The sequence below is a fragment of the Lagopus leucura genome, unplaced genomic scaffold, assembly GCF_019238085.1.
Source record: "Lagopus leucura isolate 7727_CA_CO unplaced genomic scaffold, USGS_WTPT01 Super-Scaffold_100030, whole genome shotgun sequence".
Taxonomy (NCBI): Eukaryota; Metazoa; Chordata; class Aves; order Galliformes; family Phasianidae; genus Lagopus; species Lagopus leucura.
Genome location: NW_024962281.1, coordinates 4,540,851 through 4,557,709, shown reverse-complemented (window position 1 = coordinate 4,557,709; position 16,859 = coordinate 4,540,851). Strand labels below are relative to the sequence as shown.

Below are 16,859 nucleotides of genomic sequence, written 5' to 3'. Positions count from 1 at the left end.
TACCCTTCATTTGTGTTTGGAATACTGGGATTACAAGCATTAATTGGACCTGTAGTCGTGTAAGAGGAGCAGAATAGCCAAGGATACCCAGGAAAATTTCTTGGCAGAGTACCAGATCCTGCAGCAAGCCACTGCATGCAAATGTGGAGGCTCTGGGAGAGGCAGATACCCTGCAAACTTGTGTGCGGTAGGGGAGGCCTGGGCTGGTGAGGACAGCAAGAGCACAGGAAGGGCTCTTGGGATTCTGCAAAGTTAAAGAATAAAATGATGAAAACAGCATGTGATCCTGATAATGTAGCAGCTGAGTAAATATATACATTATCTGAAAGGAATAAGCGGTATGGCATTTATCCTGGCCATATGGAAACAAATATAACTTGTTTTTTTCCATAAAGGCCACTCTTCATTATTTAATTATTTTTACAAATCTTCTTCTATATTGTATTTATAGTGTTCCTGAATGCTTCCAGAGCCTCTCTCTCCATTTTGCAGATATTTGAGATAAGATGGTAGGATGGCTTTGCAGCAAGTCATTTCAGCCTTCTGTGCAAACAGTCCAAATAATTTCCCCCTTGAAATTGCTACTTAGGGCAATTTATTCTCCAAGTGAGGACCCGTGACGCGGTTTCTCGGGCCGCCGGCACTTTTGCCAGCCGTTCCTCGCGTCCGACGGGTCCCCCCCCGCCTCCGGCTCAGCTCCCTCGGGAGTGCCCGAACCGCTCTTCTCCCGGCTCCCGTTCCCACGTGAATTCATCGAGAGCGGCCCGCACCGGGCGGCACCGCAGCCCCTGCCCCCGCCCGCCGCCCCGGGGCACCCTCGAGCCCCGCACCCCGAGCCCCGAGGCGGGCGGAGCGGGGCGGCTCGGAGCCGCGGGGCCGGGCAGGGCGGGCAGTCCCCGCTCCCCTCGGGCCGGCTGCGCCGTGTGGCAGCTCCTCTGTCAATCAGCCTGACTTCACTCCCGCACGCCCTGTGCTTCCAGTATTATACCCCCGCCGCCTCCTGGTGTCTCTGCTTCGCTGCGAGCCGGGAGCGCGGCCGCCACTGCCGCTGCGGCTGCGGCTGGGCGAATGCGCGGGCGGCGGGGCGCGGGGCAGCGCTGAGCGGCGCGGAGAGGAGCGGAGAGGAGCGGAGCGGGGCCGCCTCCCTCCCTCCCGCCCCGGCTGTGGGCAGCCCCGGGGCCGCTCCCCGCCTCGGGCCGGCAGCGCCGCGATGGAGCCTCCCGCGGGGTTCGCTTGCGTCCTGCTCTGCTGCGCGCTCTGCCTGCCCGCCGCTGCCCCGCGGCGTCCCGGGCACAGAGGTAGGTGCGCGCCGGGTCCCGCTGCCGTCCGCCGCCTCCGGGCTCCTCGCTTCCCCCTGCCTCCGCCGGCCGGTGCCGGGCAGCCCGCCCGTCTCAAGTCGCGGCTGCGAGCCCCGCGTTTTGCCGCTCCTCTCGAACTTCTACGGGCGCTTTTGCCGGGTTTCCAGTTGCGAGCGGCGGGCGAGGACGAGGACCGGGATGGGGACGGATACGCGGACGGGGGCGCGGAGCGTCGTGCCCGCAGCCGTGCCGCAGCTGCCCCTGCCCGCCCTGCACGGGGCAAGGCTCGGTCCCGGAGTTCCCGGTGCGGGACGAAGCGCACGGCAGCTCGTCCGCCTGCTCCTCCTCTCGCCGCCTCGGCCGCCGCCGCCGTCCCAGAGTACCCGGGCGGCCGCCGGCACCGCTGCCGGTTGCTGCCCGCGGTGTCCTCGTCCCCAGCCGGCCCATCCCCTCCGTGCCGCGGGGATTTCGAGCGACACGCGGCCCTTACGGGCTTGCAGTCCGCGCGCCGGGTCCTTCCCCTGACCCCCCCGAGCGCTCCCGGCACGGCTCCGCGCCCTCTGAGCGTCTCCGCCCGGCCGGGAAGCCCCGCCGCTCTCCGGGGACTGCGCTGCGGGTCTCGAGACTCCGCTGTGTGGCCGGGAGCGCGCGGTCCCGCGGGCGGGCGGGCTCGGGCAGCTGTCCGCTGCTTTGGGGAGCAACGGCAAGTTTGAATGAACTCTGCACGCTTCGTGCTTGCTGGCAAACCGAGTGCTTGTACAGGGCAGTGTCCGTTTGACTTATGTAAGTGTCTGCTGTGCTAATGAATAATGGAATAAAAATCCAGCGGCATCAGGACGTGTTTAGGTCCAGTATCTCTCTCTCATATCTCTCCCTGCAAAGATCCCATTCTGAGGAATATAGAGGAGTACAGCCTTGTCATCCCCACCAGCACCGACTCAGAGGGCAGGTTCCTATCCCACTTGGTGTCCGGACCGCCAAGAGCACGCTTCAGGAGAGCTGTGGATGACTTGCAACGTGAAGCAGCAAATGAGCAAATATTTTATAATGTCACTGTTTTTGGAAGAGAGTTTCACTTCAGGTTGTGGCCAAACTCCAGGCTCGTGGCCCCTGGAGCAACAGTTGAATGGCAGGAGGACTCGGATGAGACTCGCATCGAACCTCTCTATGGGAATTGCCTCTATGTTGGGGATATCACTGATCTGCCAAATGCTTCAGTTGCTATCAGCAATTGCGATGGGTTGGTGAGTTACTTTTGTTATTATATCTAAGATAATTACATTAATTTTCTAAGTATAAAATGTGTGGACTGCCATAAACTCACACCTCATATGGTAACTGTGAATGCAAATTAACTAATGTTCCCTTGTGTGGGAATAGCTGCGCTGCACCAGGCACTGCTGTACAGACAGCAGCACTGGAAGTTGGAGCACATGCTCTGCAGTAGCTGCTCAGTAACAGAGCAGCCGAAGCCAAGATTTATGTTGATTTGTGGTAAAGTTACTTGAGGCACCTGACACCTTGGCAACAGGATGAAATGTCATGTTCTGGAAATCCTCCTCGGCTTTTCACTTCCAGTCTGCTTAGGGAAATTTTAGAAGACTTGATCCTGAATAATGGGCTGGACTGCCCTGTAAACAAATTTCATAGGTAAGATGCGTTTCTGCACTGGAAAAGTTCAATTTATTCAGTCTTTTTTCATAGATTGTTCGCTCAGTGAGTTTTATTGCCTCATCAAGTGATTGATGGAAAGTCTCTAAAGAGTCTGAGTTCCACAAGTGAAGCAGCTCTCTGATTCATTCTGCAAGGCTGTGTGTTTTAAAACTTGCTGCAGCTTTCAGTTCTGGAGTGCTTGTTTAGCAGTCAAATGATAACCGCTTGTACCTGACATCCTTAACCATTACTATCACTTGAACAGTAATTACTGCACAGAAATTCGTTAACTGAGAAAAAGGCTATGTTTTTGATAATGAACTGCTAATCTAGCCAATATTTTCTTGCCATATCCTTTAGAGTTTGTAATTTTGAGATTACTGTATTTTAACGCATTCTATTCCCTGCATTAAAAAAAAGCTAGTATGAGTCAGTTGTGTTTCTGTTTATTTAATCATAGAAAATCACTCGCTTGCTGTGCCAAGATGATAACATGCATGGGGATAGTATGTTGGCTATCTGAGAATGGAAAGGAGTCAAATACTTTTGCCTTGACTCTTTCCCTTCCTGTCATTTCTCCTAGCTGCATGCATTCCAGCTTGGAGAAGCAGCTTTCAATGTTCTGTTTGCTGTGCACAGCTGTCCAAGGGCAAGAGGAACACCAGTGTTGTGCAAGAAGAGCAATTTAAAAGCAGAACGTGACCCTGGAGGCCTGCCTCTCATAGGAAGCAGGAGTGCTTTGGTCTCCCTGTACCTAGCACGCATCACTTTGTCTAGGGCAAATTTTTCTTGCCCGGGGCACTGCACCACTGGGGCGGAGCCTCGTTCCACAGCTTGAATCCACAACCTGTGTGCATGGGTCCAGTATTCTTGGTTGCGCTGTCCATTATAAGAATCAGGAGAAGATTTGGTCTGGTGTGGGAGCACGTTTGTTGTTGCCCACGTACTTGAAGCCATACTGCAGCATTACCTCAGTATCTTTAAGCATCTGGCTTTAATGATTTCCCTGAGATTGTGCACTAAATCTGTTTGGAACAACAAATTGAACTCTGATCCCTTGGGTCCCATGTTCCATCTCTACCCATTCCATCCTAAGTTTCTCTCTTTCTTTTGGGGGGGGGGGGAGTTTAAAACAGGTATCATTAGAATTATTGAAACTCCAAGAAATGATACTAGCGATTCCCCAGCACTCACCGGCCAAGAACTGAAGCTGAGTGCACTTAATTCTCTCAGTTTACTTTTTCATTTTTTGTGTTTGCAAAGTATATTAAAGAGTCTCTTGAACAATATGTTGTTGACAGGACATCCTTAAGGCCCACTGGGCTGTATGTTGCTCTCAGATTTACTGGGATTTTGAATGGGAATGAACTCATCAAGAAGGTTATTCTCACTTGGTTTTGTGTCCATTTTGCTTCACATCTTGTTTATCTCAGTGAAGAGATTCAGCAGACTCGTGCATTTTCCTTCAGCTGCCCATTGGTGTACATCCCATGGCCGAAGTTCTTAACACACCGCTTCAATTTGCAGCTCCTTCCCAGGGATGGTGCTTTCTGACAACTGATTGTCAACTGACAAGTGCTAGAGTTGTTTGTTGCAAACTTGTTTCCACCAATGCCTTGAAATGCCTGCTATTGAAGGTGCTTTGACGTCTGCTTGTGCTTTTGGTGGCCTTCCAGCTTTTGCAATTGGATACGAAGGTGGAAATAATATTTGAATTAAATTTCAAAGTTTGATCTTTACATTGCAAAATTTGTTGACTGAATTTAGTTCAAGTAAGTGAATGCATCTGCCATCTTGCCAACTTCTGATGTTATTTCCTCAGAACATCCCCTTTGGTTTGCACTTAACTGCCAAATGTGTCTTATTTTCCAATTATTGTCTGAGAGGAGTCTGTCTGGTGTTGCTGGTGTTGCCAAAATGAGAGGCTGTTGGAATGGAGTTATATGTAAATAGTAGATCTGTGAACAGATTTTTGAACTGTACTATAAATGGCAAAGGTTTTTAATCTGCAACGGTTTGAAGAAATTAAAAGGTACAGAAAATGCATATGCAGAATTATCTGCTGCTCTGACTGAGGAGATGCACATGTAGTTTGGGGCCTCTTCGTTTTCTGTGACAGAAATCAATGACAAAACTATTTCTGCTGACTTAAAAATCCAATCAGAGACAGTTGAAGAGAACTTAAGTATGCAGTCTAGGTGTTTTCAGAGTTCAGATGGATCTTTACAGATCACTGGAAAGTTAAAGCTAATCAATAGTTTTTTTGATGTGAGTTTTATCATACAAACTTTTTATGAAGGCCTTAAGATACAAACACTCTGGACAGTGTGGTGTCACCTCGATTGGTGTGATGGAACTCAAAGTAATCTTCATCTAAGTGGGCAAAACCAACATGGGTGTCTGTGTGTGGCCTGTCAGACACTGCGGCAGACAGTGTGCTGTGAGGATGGCCTCGGGCCTTGGCCAGGTCCTTACTGGGACACGTTTGGAGATGAGGGAGCAGGCTGACCTTGGGACAGTGGAAATGCCGTGAAATAAGTGAAGTCCCTCCTTTAACCCCAGCAGGCGAGCCAACAGCTGGGGACAAACTCTTTCTGCATCTGGGTTTCTTATTTTAGTAAATACCCATGCAGTGCTTGAAGCAGACGTGCACTACTTGGTTGTGAAACGTAAGAGGCATAAACTCTGTCCCAATTTCCTCATAACGTTCGTGGTTTGTGAGGCAGAACATGTGCTTAAGCACAGGCAAATGCAGGAGGATCACAGTATGTGCAATGTGTGCAATGTGTGGGTAATGAGCATATAATTGCCTTAAGCCTCGTAATCAAATTTATTGTCAAATTTATAGGGGCTTCTAAAAGCCTGAGGATCACAGCTTTGCGTTGGGGAGTCAGCACAATCTCACACTCTGAGGCAACTAGAAGAATATCAGCTCCAGTATGGGAATATGATTGTTAGCTTTGCTTCATTAGTGTAATTCTAATAATTCTTATAATCAGTATAAAACACAAAAATGAAAACATCAGCTGTTTAAAGACTCCATTTACATTGCCATTAAAATGGGAAGTTATTAGAAATGCATTTATAGAAAGTAAGCTTTCGAGGACGTTTATGGCTGTGAGTTTTCTTACTGAACTACAAGCATTAGATTTCATGTGTTCTGTTTTGGGGTACCAAGCCACAGCTGACTTATTATTGTAACTGACATAAGTATTTCTTCTTATGGGATGAAATAGGCAGGGTTTGCCTTACAGCATTTCAGTCTCTCCTGGATGCTGCAATAACTGTTTGAGAGAAGCCTGTTCGCTGGCTGCTTGCCCAGATGCTATTTCTTCTAGAAACGCTTGGGAAGCCAGCAATACTTTTGAGATTGTTGCCCAAAACTAATTGTAGCTGTAGTACTGAGCTGACCTGGGTGGGTTCCTGGCGATGCGTTCCCTTCACTGAACAGTCATGAATCTCCAGGAACTGGCTGGTGCTTTGGCTGTTGTTAAGTGAATGTCTATCAATTGTCCCAAGACATTATCTGTGTTATTAGTGTTTGATTTCCTGCTTTAAAATCAACTGGTTGAAATGTATTTATTTTCTCTCCTCTTTCACTATTCACATGGCCTAATTTTAGATATGTAATGTAAGTTATAAATGTGGGAGCCCATATCCCAGATTCATTCAAACAGCTTTCCCAAGAGCAATTCAGACTACCCATGTGAAATGCCCACCTTTTCCCTCCTGGGATAATATTCCCTCTGTCCTTCTACTGTGTTCCCTGCACTCCTGAAGATGCTTAAACACACTGTGAAATCTGCCCTTGTTCAATATAACCCTGCTTAACTTTGAGCATCTGCTTGGGCTCCTTGAAGTCAGTGAGCTTTAAGGTCGTATTCTTAAACACCTTCCAGATAGAGGTGCCTTCCTGAAACTGCCCACAGGGCTGACGATGGGTCAAACTCATCTTATCTGGATCCCACAACTCATCTGGGCAAAATGGTGAAGGATCTGCTCACAATGAATACAACAGAGAAGACAAACGTGCTTATATAACTGTTATTTTTCCATTTGGACTCCTGCTTTCATATGGCTTTACAATTTAGTTTTGTTTCTGCTTTATCTGGTTTTTGGATTTCACTGGCTTGTGATGGAGCAGAAAAGCAGAACTCAAGGTAGCACAGTATTGTCTTCAAAGTCTGCTCAGGTCCAATACCTGATGGCTAAAACAGATGCCTGCTGCAAATAATTCCACTAATTCTTTTTGTACTGTAAGTTCTTAGCATTTATGTTGTGATTGTGTTGCATACATTTTTAGTGGGTTAAAACTTGGCGTAGGCGATCTCTTCATCTGGGGGCTTTCCCTTAAAATTAAGAAAAAAAGGCAAGCCACAGTTGCCCTCTCTTTTTGTGTGCAATGGCAAACACCTGTGGGCCTTTCGCTTTTGTGACAAGCGAGACTCTGATACAAGGAGAGGAGAAATGCAAATAATTCCTTCCCCTGCAGATGATTGGAGTGAGACCTCTATTAACACATATGGTCTTCCCAATTCATTTGGCTTCTCCACCTGTTTAAGCCAAGCATGGATGTCAGTTTGGAGCAGAATGAGAGCCTGCACATCGCCATTCATACACATTGCACGAAAGACCTGCATCACCTGACACAAAGCAGTGGAGCTATTTCAGTCCCTAATACTCAAGAATGTCCAGATATTTTCACAAGGCAAAAACTTTAGTTCATAATCCATCCTCTGGGTTCATGTCCCCAGCTAGCACCAATTAGTCAGCCCTTTCTGCTTTGTAAATTGCAGAGACTTTTCCTTGTAAGAATTATAGCCTGAAACACAGAGAATGTAAACACTATGATTCAGCCTCTAACTGGAGTAAATTATCCTCATTTTGCTCTCTTCAGAAGAGAATCTCTCACCAGCAAGTACTATTTTTTTTTTCTTTGCATCTTCTGCACATGGAATACCTCACATTTATCTGAGAGCAGGGTAATTTCTGACATCGCAGAGGCAGACAGAAAATCCTCAGGCAATCTTACCTGTATTTCTGTGGTATGCTATGGGCCTGTGGATGATACACAGGTATTTCTTTATGTCTGATTTGACCTTGGATTGTCCTCTCTGTGGGAGTACCTCAGCTGAGCTCTCTTTGACCACACAAGATCTAGTTTTCCAATCTGAGTATTAAACAGTGCGCACCCAACAGCATGTGCCTAATGGCTCCTTCTACTTTCCATCTCCAAAGACCCAAATATAGTAACTAATTTTGAGAAGGTCATAATTACTTTCTGGCATAAAGAGAATGTCTGTTTTGAGAAGTCTGTCCCTGCTCAGCTTTCAGAGGTGTGTCCTTCAAGCAGGCTGTTAGCTGTCCTAGTGCCACCTCACTGCTTCCTTGTGGCATGGAAAGGTGTTCCAATGAATTTAGCAGTACAGATTTCTTCCAGTAGCAAGACATTCCCACACTGGAATGATATATACACCTTTTGCTACAGGAAGTTGAAAATGCATGTTTGGATCAACCACAAGACCAGCAGTTACGTAGAGCAGGACCTCTCCTGCACGGAGCACACAGATGTTCTATTTGACCCATTTCTGAGCACTTCTTATTTTCAGTGGCTGTTGCTTTGTAAGCAGGTCATGCCATTGCTTAATTGCACATTCAGCCAGGACATTTCTCATACCGGGTCTGATTAAAACAGAGAATCAGGGAGCAGTTCTTCAGTCTCCTGTAGGAAGGTGCACAAAATTGCATTCTGTTGTTTTTCCCCTGGGAAGAGCTTTGCTGTGCACATCCTCTTTTTCGGATCGCCGTCTCCTTTTATTGCTTTCGTTCTTCCGAGGTTTCAATAAGTTCCTTAACACATCACATCTGGTTTCTTTAGCCCCTTTATCTGTGTGTGTGCTTTAAATTCATCTTTATTTGCAGACTTTTGACACAGCGGGTTCCAGTTTTAATGGTCTGCAAAGTGAAAGGCCTACATTTCACACGCTATTTTCAGCTCTGTTCCATTAAACGGTAACACTGAAAAGAAGAGCATCCTCCTCAAGTGCTGAAGAGAGTGTTGCTTCCTCATCCCTAAGTCCCAGTCTCTGCTATAGATCTTCTGAGTTATTCCCAGATCTCAAAATGGGGGGTACTTTCCTCAAACCTGAAGTTCTTGGAGTCACAGATGTGAATTTCACCATTATTTTTTAAACTTTTTCATCTGAGGGTCTGTTTTCTATTTAAAACAAGTGCTGTATGGAGTTTTTCTCAAGGGAAAGACACAGGAAAATCAGTCGTATTTCTTGAATTCTCAGAATCCACCAGCCTAGTGAAAATCAGCCTGGATGTACGCTTAGTGCCCCAGCTCTGTCACTGCTGATCAGCAATATATTCTTTCTTACTATCTTCGTTTAGGTAGGATTTTACAGGTTTTTTTTTTTTTTTTTTCCTTTATTTTTTGCTGTGTTTATCACCTCTTTCTTCAAAGTAAATGAATAATGGTAATTCTTCATGTGTACATCTCTCCATGGGCGGCTCAAAGGCTGAATCTGCTCTGGGTCGGTGGTACTTTCTGAATCTTACGCCTTGAAAGTACAGCATTATCATTTTTTCCATTACTGTGGTGAGCTGTGAGCCACTTTAACCCCCTTCCTCCTGTCATTCCTTTTAACTTTTCCTGTAGTTTCACCTCTGTGTTTGATTTTCACTGCATGGGCAGATCAGTTTTTTCCAGCATTTAACCTGTAGTTTGGTAGAGCTCAGGGGAGAGATTCCAATCCATTCCTACTGAAATTAGGCATGAAACCTACTAATGCTGTTACAAAAGAACACCCAGTGAGTGCCATTGCTATCCTGGTAGACAAGGCATGCCCAGAAGGACAGAGGCTCCAGGGGCAGTGCTACATTGACACATTAAACCCATAGGAGGAGTTGCTGCTTCATGTGGTGGAGGGGCTTTCTGGCATCACGCAATGAATGCTGTCCTCAGTACGGAATGGAGAAAGCAAAAGTAGTATGTTGAGTTCAACAGGAAAGAAAAAGCCTGCTTTCTTGTGAGTCAAAGTATTTCAAGAGCTACACATAACAATAACCCATTGACGTTATAATGAAAATACAGAAAAATGACAGAATTTAGAATAGAAGGGGGGAGAGCATAGACTTGACCCCAAAGGCTTGCTAATCTTGCTGCTGTTCCATCCATGTGCATAGAGCAGAGCTAACAGCCAGCCCTGCCCCGAGCACAGGCATGCTGTGTGCCCCACCAGGGCCACGTGTGTGCATCTCTGCTGCGAGGAGAGGTGCTGCAGCCTTCATCAGCTGCAGGGAGACCTGCATGCGGGGCAGAGCCTGGAGCTCTGAAGGAGAAAAAGTCTGAAGAAAACGCCGAGATTAAGGATAGGTGGCAGCACAGGCTGTGGTTACTGTTTTAATAGTGGTTTTATTTGTTTAAAGCAGGACTTTTGGGTAAATCACCATCAACCAACCCATATGCAGAAGAATAAAGTTCTTGATTCTTCGGTGTTAAAGCTGCTAGGCTTTTTTCTTTCTCTGAGCAGAGGAGCTGTGGAAGGAATGTGAAAGATGCTCTTTGGAAAGCATTCTGCAAACCAGAATGTATTTAAAAAACAGTCTCTGAGAAATAAATCACTACCTGATGATGAAGACAGCTGAGCTGGGCCAAGAGTCTTTCGTGTGCCAACTCTCTCTCACGTGACACGAGTTATATTGGAAGCTGGCAGCCTGTGCTGCTTGCGAGGCTGAAAATGCCGAAATATTTCCCTACACAAAGTAAGTAAAAGGTAGATAAAAATATGGCCTCGAAACTTTTCAAAACCTCTCTCTGCAGGGCACGGTGAATCTAACCTAAGTCACAATCCTGCTGTAAAGTCAAAACATCCCCAAAGACCCAGAGGCACAAATTTCATGCCGCATCAGTTCAAAACGAATAAAGCACTTAAGGATGAAGAAATTGTAGGGCTGAATTTGGATTGTTTTCAGGTTTACAATAAAGCTTGAACTCAGAGTTTCCTAATTGTGTTAGGTTTCACTGTGAAAATGGCAGATCCAGCATTCATCAGGAAACCAAAGTGCTGAATAACTAAGGAGTAGCAGTGTCTGTCAGCACTGAATGTTTGCAAGAGTGAAGGCACATTAAGGCTGACTTAAGCAGTAAGTGTAAAAATGGGATTAATCAATGATGATTTATCATTCTGAAAGAGAAATATGAAACTTAGGCTGAGTAATTAATGGACAAGCAAAGAAAGAAAAGAGAACTTGCATGATGTCCTGTATTCACTGACACTCCTTTGTAGGATTTATAAATAAACTACAATAAAATTACTAGGTAGTTCACTGCAGCCCAGTTAAGGCCAACAATAATTGCATATATTCTGTAAATCACAGTAGAAGTGCCAGACCTATGAAAATACAGTATATTCTTGCTTTTCTCTAAGCAGAAAATTGCACAGTAAAAATAGATCTACGTCAATTTTTGCGTCATGGTCCATCATCATTTTGTATAAAGGACTGGAAGGTCCCATTGCAAGCAGCTGATATCTGGGCTTGTTCCAAAGCTGTTGAAGTCACTTTGGTTTCCCTGGCTTTGTTTGGATCTGCCTGGGCAGATTGATTAGCAAAGGGACGTTCATATGGGGTAAAATCAGACCATAGCTTTGTCTTTTGCTTTGTTCTCTGTGCCCTGGTGCGGTGATGGCGAAGGTGTCGAGGACAAGGTGCTGAAATGCAGCTCTTCCATTGCTTTTATATCCCACATGTTGGATGGAAAAGGGCAGAACTGCGGGCTCCTAAAACTGAAATAGCTCTGCTAAAGTTTCTTCCCCTTCTGCCTCACAGGAGAGGTGATGCTTTAAGTGAGGCAGAGGGACCAGGAGAAGCCCTCCTCTTGCCCATGCCAGAAGGATGAGACAGTTCCAGCTGCCTTGAATTTGCAGGCTCATTCTGACAGCTCTTCTGCCTCTTTCTTCTATGAGGATGGAGCCAGGAACAAGAAAGATTTTCCTGCTTTCTGCATCTGCCCCTCTTTGCTCCCACACAGCTGGAGCTGTCCTGGGGGAAGCCACGTGGAGAGGACATTCCATGGGTAGGGCTGAAGGGAAGCACAGATCTTCCTGTCCCTGCCTGAGCTTAGCTCTGACCTCACTAACACTAGCAGCTTTACAGAAAAACTCCCCAGATGCCAAACCCAGCCCTTCCATCCAAAATACCCAAATTGTGTGAGAAAGCAACATGAGAAAAGCTCCAACTGGGTGCCTGTTCAACAGGCTGCTCTGGTAGCTTGGGAATAGCTGATCCTAAACTTGCATCCAGCCAAACAGGAGTTTGCTTTCTTTGATGCAATCTTCCAGCTCCCTAGTGCCCTCTTTGAGATCTTCATGGTCTTGAGTCCAATAGTCTGTCAGTAGGTGTGCAAATCAGACATTGGCTCTATTCAGTTACATTGAGCCAGAGCTTTGCTAATACATGGCATCATTTCTCTACGGGCTTCTGGGAGCTCTGTCACTTTGCATTAGCTGAGGACCTGGCCTTATGTAATTAGATGTTTTCACACTCTCTTGGTGACATGCCTTCCTCCGACAGCCTGAATTACAGGCTATCATGGTTTGTAAAGAGATACACTCTTTCCTGAGAAGCAGAAGGATGCAGAGACTCAGACTGCATATGCACTATTCAAATGAGATTTGGTAAAGGAATGTATTTGGGATTTGCTGACATACTTGGAAATAGCAAAAATGCATTGGGAGAGGTGATCCTGAGGGCTCTCAGAGTCCTTGGTCATGAAGGGCAGATGGGTCAAAGGCTCAGCTGCAAGTGCTGGGGGCTCTTACACAGAGGTTTGGGTCTGAAGGCCTAATGTCTTCCTGGCTCTGAATTACAGTGCTGATGTAATTTTGGTGACGTTTTTGTGTTATCGTGCAAGCCTGTAGAAATCACAGCACCATTGGCAGAGCTGTTGAATATATGTGGTGTTAATAATGTGAAATTTATCCATGATGAATCTAGTTGGGTCTTTGAAGGGGTTTAGCTGCTTCTGGCAACGTTGTGTTCCTTTGGAAAGAGGTGTTTGCTTTAACCTGTGGAGTTAGGAAACATTCATGCTGAGGGAACCTTTTATAGTGCATTTGCACAATGGGCTCTGTGTCATCTTTAACCCAAGGATGTAGTTTTGAAATATCAAATCACTGCTTGCAAGTACTATGCTATGTCCTAGCTATCCCACTGTGAGAAGTTGTTGGTTTTTTGCTCTTCTTGTTTTAATTTTTGTGTATGTTCAGATCATTTGTCACTAATATTAGAGACCTATCAGGTCAAATTTAGTCCTTTTTTAATCTCTTCTGCACTACAAATTCCATTACTTTGACTTCATATAACACCAACATTTGCAAGGAGTTTTCTAAATCCCAAAATTTTGATTTTCTGTTAGGACATCACATTCTTAATTAAAAGAGGCAGAATCTGTTACATTGAGGCTGCTTAGTGAGTTATGGGCTATTGGTGACCAATTGTGAGATGCTTTAAAGCATCCTTGGAAAGAATACTGAGCACAGACTGACCCCAGACTTCCTGTAAGACAGTTCTAATCTCTTGCAGGCCGTCTTATGGAGGAGTTGTTAGCACTCAAGGAGGGCAACATGGATTAGAAAGTGCTGGAACACTTTGTCAAAATGTTCGCTTAGAGGGGCTTTGAGATTGCATTGAGGACTGTGGTGGAGCTGCACTTTTGACTACTTCTAATTAACAGAAGGTGACCTTACAGCCTTGCTGTGATGCTGCAGTGCCCTGAGGGAGCAGAATGCAGTGAAGGAAACACACGTGGAGCATCTTGTCATGGCACAGCCAGATGAAGTCCTGTTAAACTTCGGGGTCTTTTCAGGAGCCACCCAATGAGTATCTCCATGGATGTTCTGTCTTAAAAGTGAGACAAGCCTCATCATTGTGGCATTGTGGCATAGGAAGGGTGCAGGCTGCCTAAAGTTCGATATAGCCCTGCTGGTGCTCGGTACTGCTTTCCATCAGCTTCCTTAGCATCTGTGTGAGGAGGCTCTGCCTGTGCTTCCCAGCCTCATAAAGTGGTGGCAGTGGGGTCAAGGCAGAGAGACAAAAGTGGGCAGGCAGCTCCCTTTGGTTCAGACCCCTCAGGTACTGATTATGGCTCATAATATCACCAGGAACCTGGCTTAGTCCCCAGTAAAGATTTATTTTTCTGTTCCTGTTCCTGCTGCATTTGGCCATGACTCCAGAGGACAGCTCCACAGAACAATACGGTTCATTCTGGGGATAGACTCACTCTATAAGGGTAATCCAATATACTATTTATAATTTTTGGCACTTCTTGAGACGTGGAAGAACAGAAACATGAAGGCAGTGGCAGTGGGCAGCACACTGCAGTGGCTCAACTAGCCCTAATTGTTGTATTTTTCATGGGTGTGGAAGCAGCTTTCTCCTTGTGATCAGTTCTCATCCCCTCCATGGAGCCAGGGACCTTCTCGGCATCGTTCCTCTACAGAGGAATGCACAGCAAATGGCCATCTTTGAAACTGCAGCCAAGGGGTGGTGAGTGTGATCCACCATAGCTAAAGGGTTGGGATCCCAGAGCTGCACGGATTGTCTGAAAGCCTCGCTCCCCACCGACCGTACGGAGCTGGTGCACTGCACTGCTCGCCCTTTTGTGGCTGCAAATATTTCCTTCAGTGGAGAAAATGTGCTGTGGTTCCTGTGGAGGACTGTGGCACTGAGAGCAGCAAGGAGGTCACGTCCCTGCATGTGCTGTGGTGAGAAGGAGGGCTGAGGAACAACAGAGGCCAAAGGGAGCACAGCCAGAGGCAGCAGGTCAGCGTTAGCAGGGGAGATGCTGAGCCTGGCACTGGAATGCCGAGGTGATAAGAATAGCTTATGAGGAGCCCGTGCTGCAAGAATGGACAGAAAGCAGTGCTATTTTTGCCTATTTACAACAAAATCCTTGTTCAGCAAATATTCCCCTCCAACAAATCCATCCGGAAGGGAGAAGGAAGCAACAAGCCATGGCCTCATTTATCCCAACTGCGTCTGCAGGACAAGGCTGGAACAATTACTGCACTAGAGAGCAAACTAAACTCGGTGCATCTCACCTTCAGGTTCCCACGATGGCTCAGGGTGAGTGCAGGGAGGTGGGAGCAGAGCTCTGGAGCCACGTGCTGGTGTCACTGCTGTGCCCACCAGCTGCAGGAGTGTCCCCTCCTGGGCTGCACTGATTGATTCCTTGGGAAGGGGTCGTGGCCACAGCGAGGAGGGACTGCAGCACCACACGTCTCATCTCTGTTAGCATTCTGCCACAGCTGCTCTCAGGGAAGTTGTCTCCAGGTCTGCTGTGCTGCCAGCCTGGGCTGGTGTAAAATAACACCCCCCCAAATCGACAACAGGAATTTGTTTCTTTTATTTGGGCTTTGAGGAATGTAAAGAAGTATTCTGTGACCCTGCAGCACAGTCAGCGCTGGATTGATATGACTTCTGAACTGATTTCTGTGGTCAAACTTTGCAAACTGCTTTAATGTTTAATGTGCCAGTCAATTAAAACAGGCTGCTCTGTGAGAGGTGATACAGTGGCATTGTATAGCTCAGCTGACATTGCCAAGACGGACCAAAAGTATCAGAAGAAGGCTTAATGTCCCTGTTTACATAACATAGTTTTGCCTGTTGTGTGGTTCATTAATTCCTGCAGCAACCAGACTGTGGCCTCAGAGCAGGAAACCTCCCTGGTCTGAGTTACAGCGGTAGCTGGTGCTCTCTCTTGCTAATTTGGTTAAAGTGGTGATAGAAAATCAGCTCTGTTGTATGGTGACTGTTCCACTGCATAGAGCATCATCTGTCTTAATCCCTCTTGGTCGGGTTTGGATGTTACTTGGCTAAATAGCCCTCCTGAGTTAATCACATGGGTGAAGTTTCCTTCACCCCAGCCCAGCAGACAGCAGTGCTGGTACAACTGAGCTGTGCTGAGCTTTAGGGCCAGAGAAATAACAAGTGTCTGGGGGCAGGACCTTCTAGAGGTGGCTGTATTGCCAAATCCATCTTCCAGCAGGGTGGAGGCCTTCCAGACCTGTGCAGTGCAGGATCAACTTCAGGAGGATGTAACCTCAGGGTCAGGTTTGCTGCCCTCATCATGGGAAGGTTTTTCATGGGGAAGCAGAGCCTGCACTGAGATTTGTTTTCACACTTTAATCAGACTGGGAAATGAGGTCTGTCCAGCTGGTTTTATGAGTTGGCCAATAATGAAATTTTCTTTGAAGCGAGTAAAAACCTTTGGAAGGAAGGTTTTGAGTTTGTGCTTTAAAGTGAAAGCTCAGTGCATCTTTTCCTTAAGCGTGTTTTATTTGATTCTGGTTCTAATTCAGGAATTGGTCCAAAGCCCATTAACATAAATGAAAAGAGTTTTATTGACTTTGATGGGATTTGGATCATGCGGCACTAATTGAATAGTAAAGTGTCCATTAGCGGAGAGGAAAACAGAAGAGAGGAGAGCCAAAGACTGTTGTGATGAGCCCCGTGAAGCTGAATGAACTGCGGCCAGAGTCTCCATATCTTCACAGCTGAGCTTTTCCACGTTTCTCTGCCTCAGTTATTTTGAAACAGATACAACTGCAGATTTTCAAGGGAACCAAATTAAAAATTGGATAAAAATCCACACATTTTTTCCTGCTTGTTTACAGGTTTCAGTAGATACACTTATTCAGTGAAGGCAGTAAGAAAAACATGGGACTTGATGTGCAATGGAAGAAAAAGGTAGGCTTTAAGCAATTCCAGAGATAGATACCAGTAATGCACGCTTCCTTTGCTTGAATATCCTTGTCAGGCTGTTAAGGAATGCACAGAGCTCCAAATTCCAGAGCAAAGTTTTTGCAACGAGTTTTCCAGATCTGCTGCTAAAATAGAAGG

General features: G+C 46.3%; 1 protein-coding gene across 1 annotated transcript in view; it reads left to right on the top strand.

Annotated features, from left to right (window-relative positions):
- Positions 1-1,210: 1,210 nt before the first annotated feature.
- The window catches only part of ADAMTS2 (ADAM metallopeptidase with thrombospondin type 1 motif 2), a 168,302-nt gene continuing 152,653 nt past the window's right edge, over positions 1,211-16,859 (top strand). The window contains exons 1-2 of the mRNA XM_042881583.1: positions 1,211-1,298; positions 2,181-2,542. Of these exons, the coding sequence (XP_042737517.1) occupies positions 1,211-1,298; positions 2,181-2,542 (450 nt within the window). The remainder of the gene's footprint in view (positions 1,299-2,180; positions 2,543-16,859) is intronic.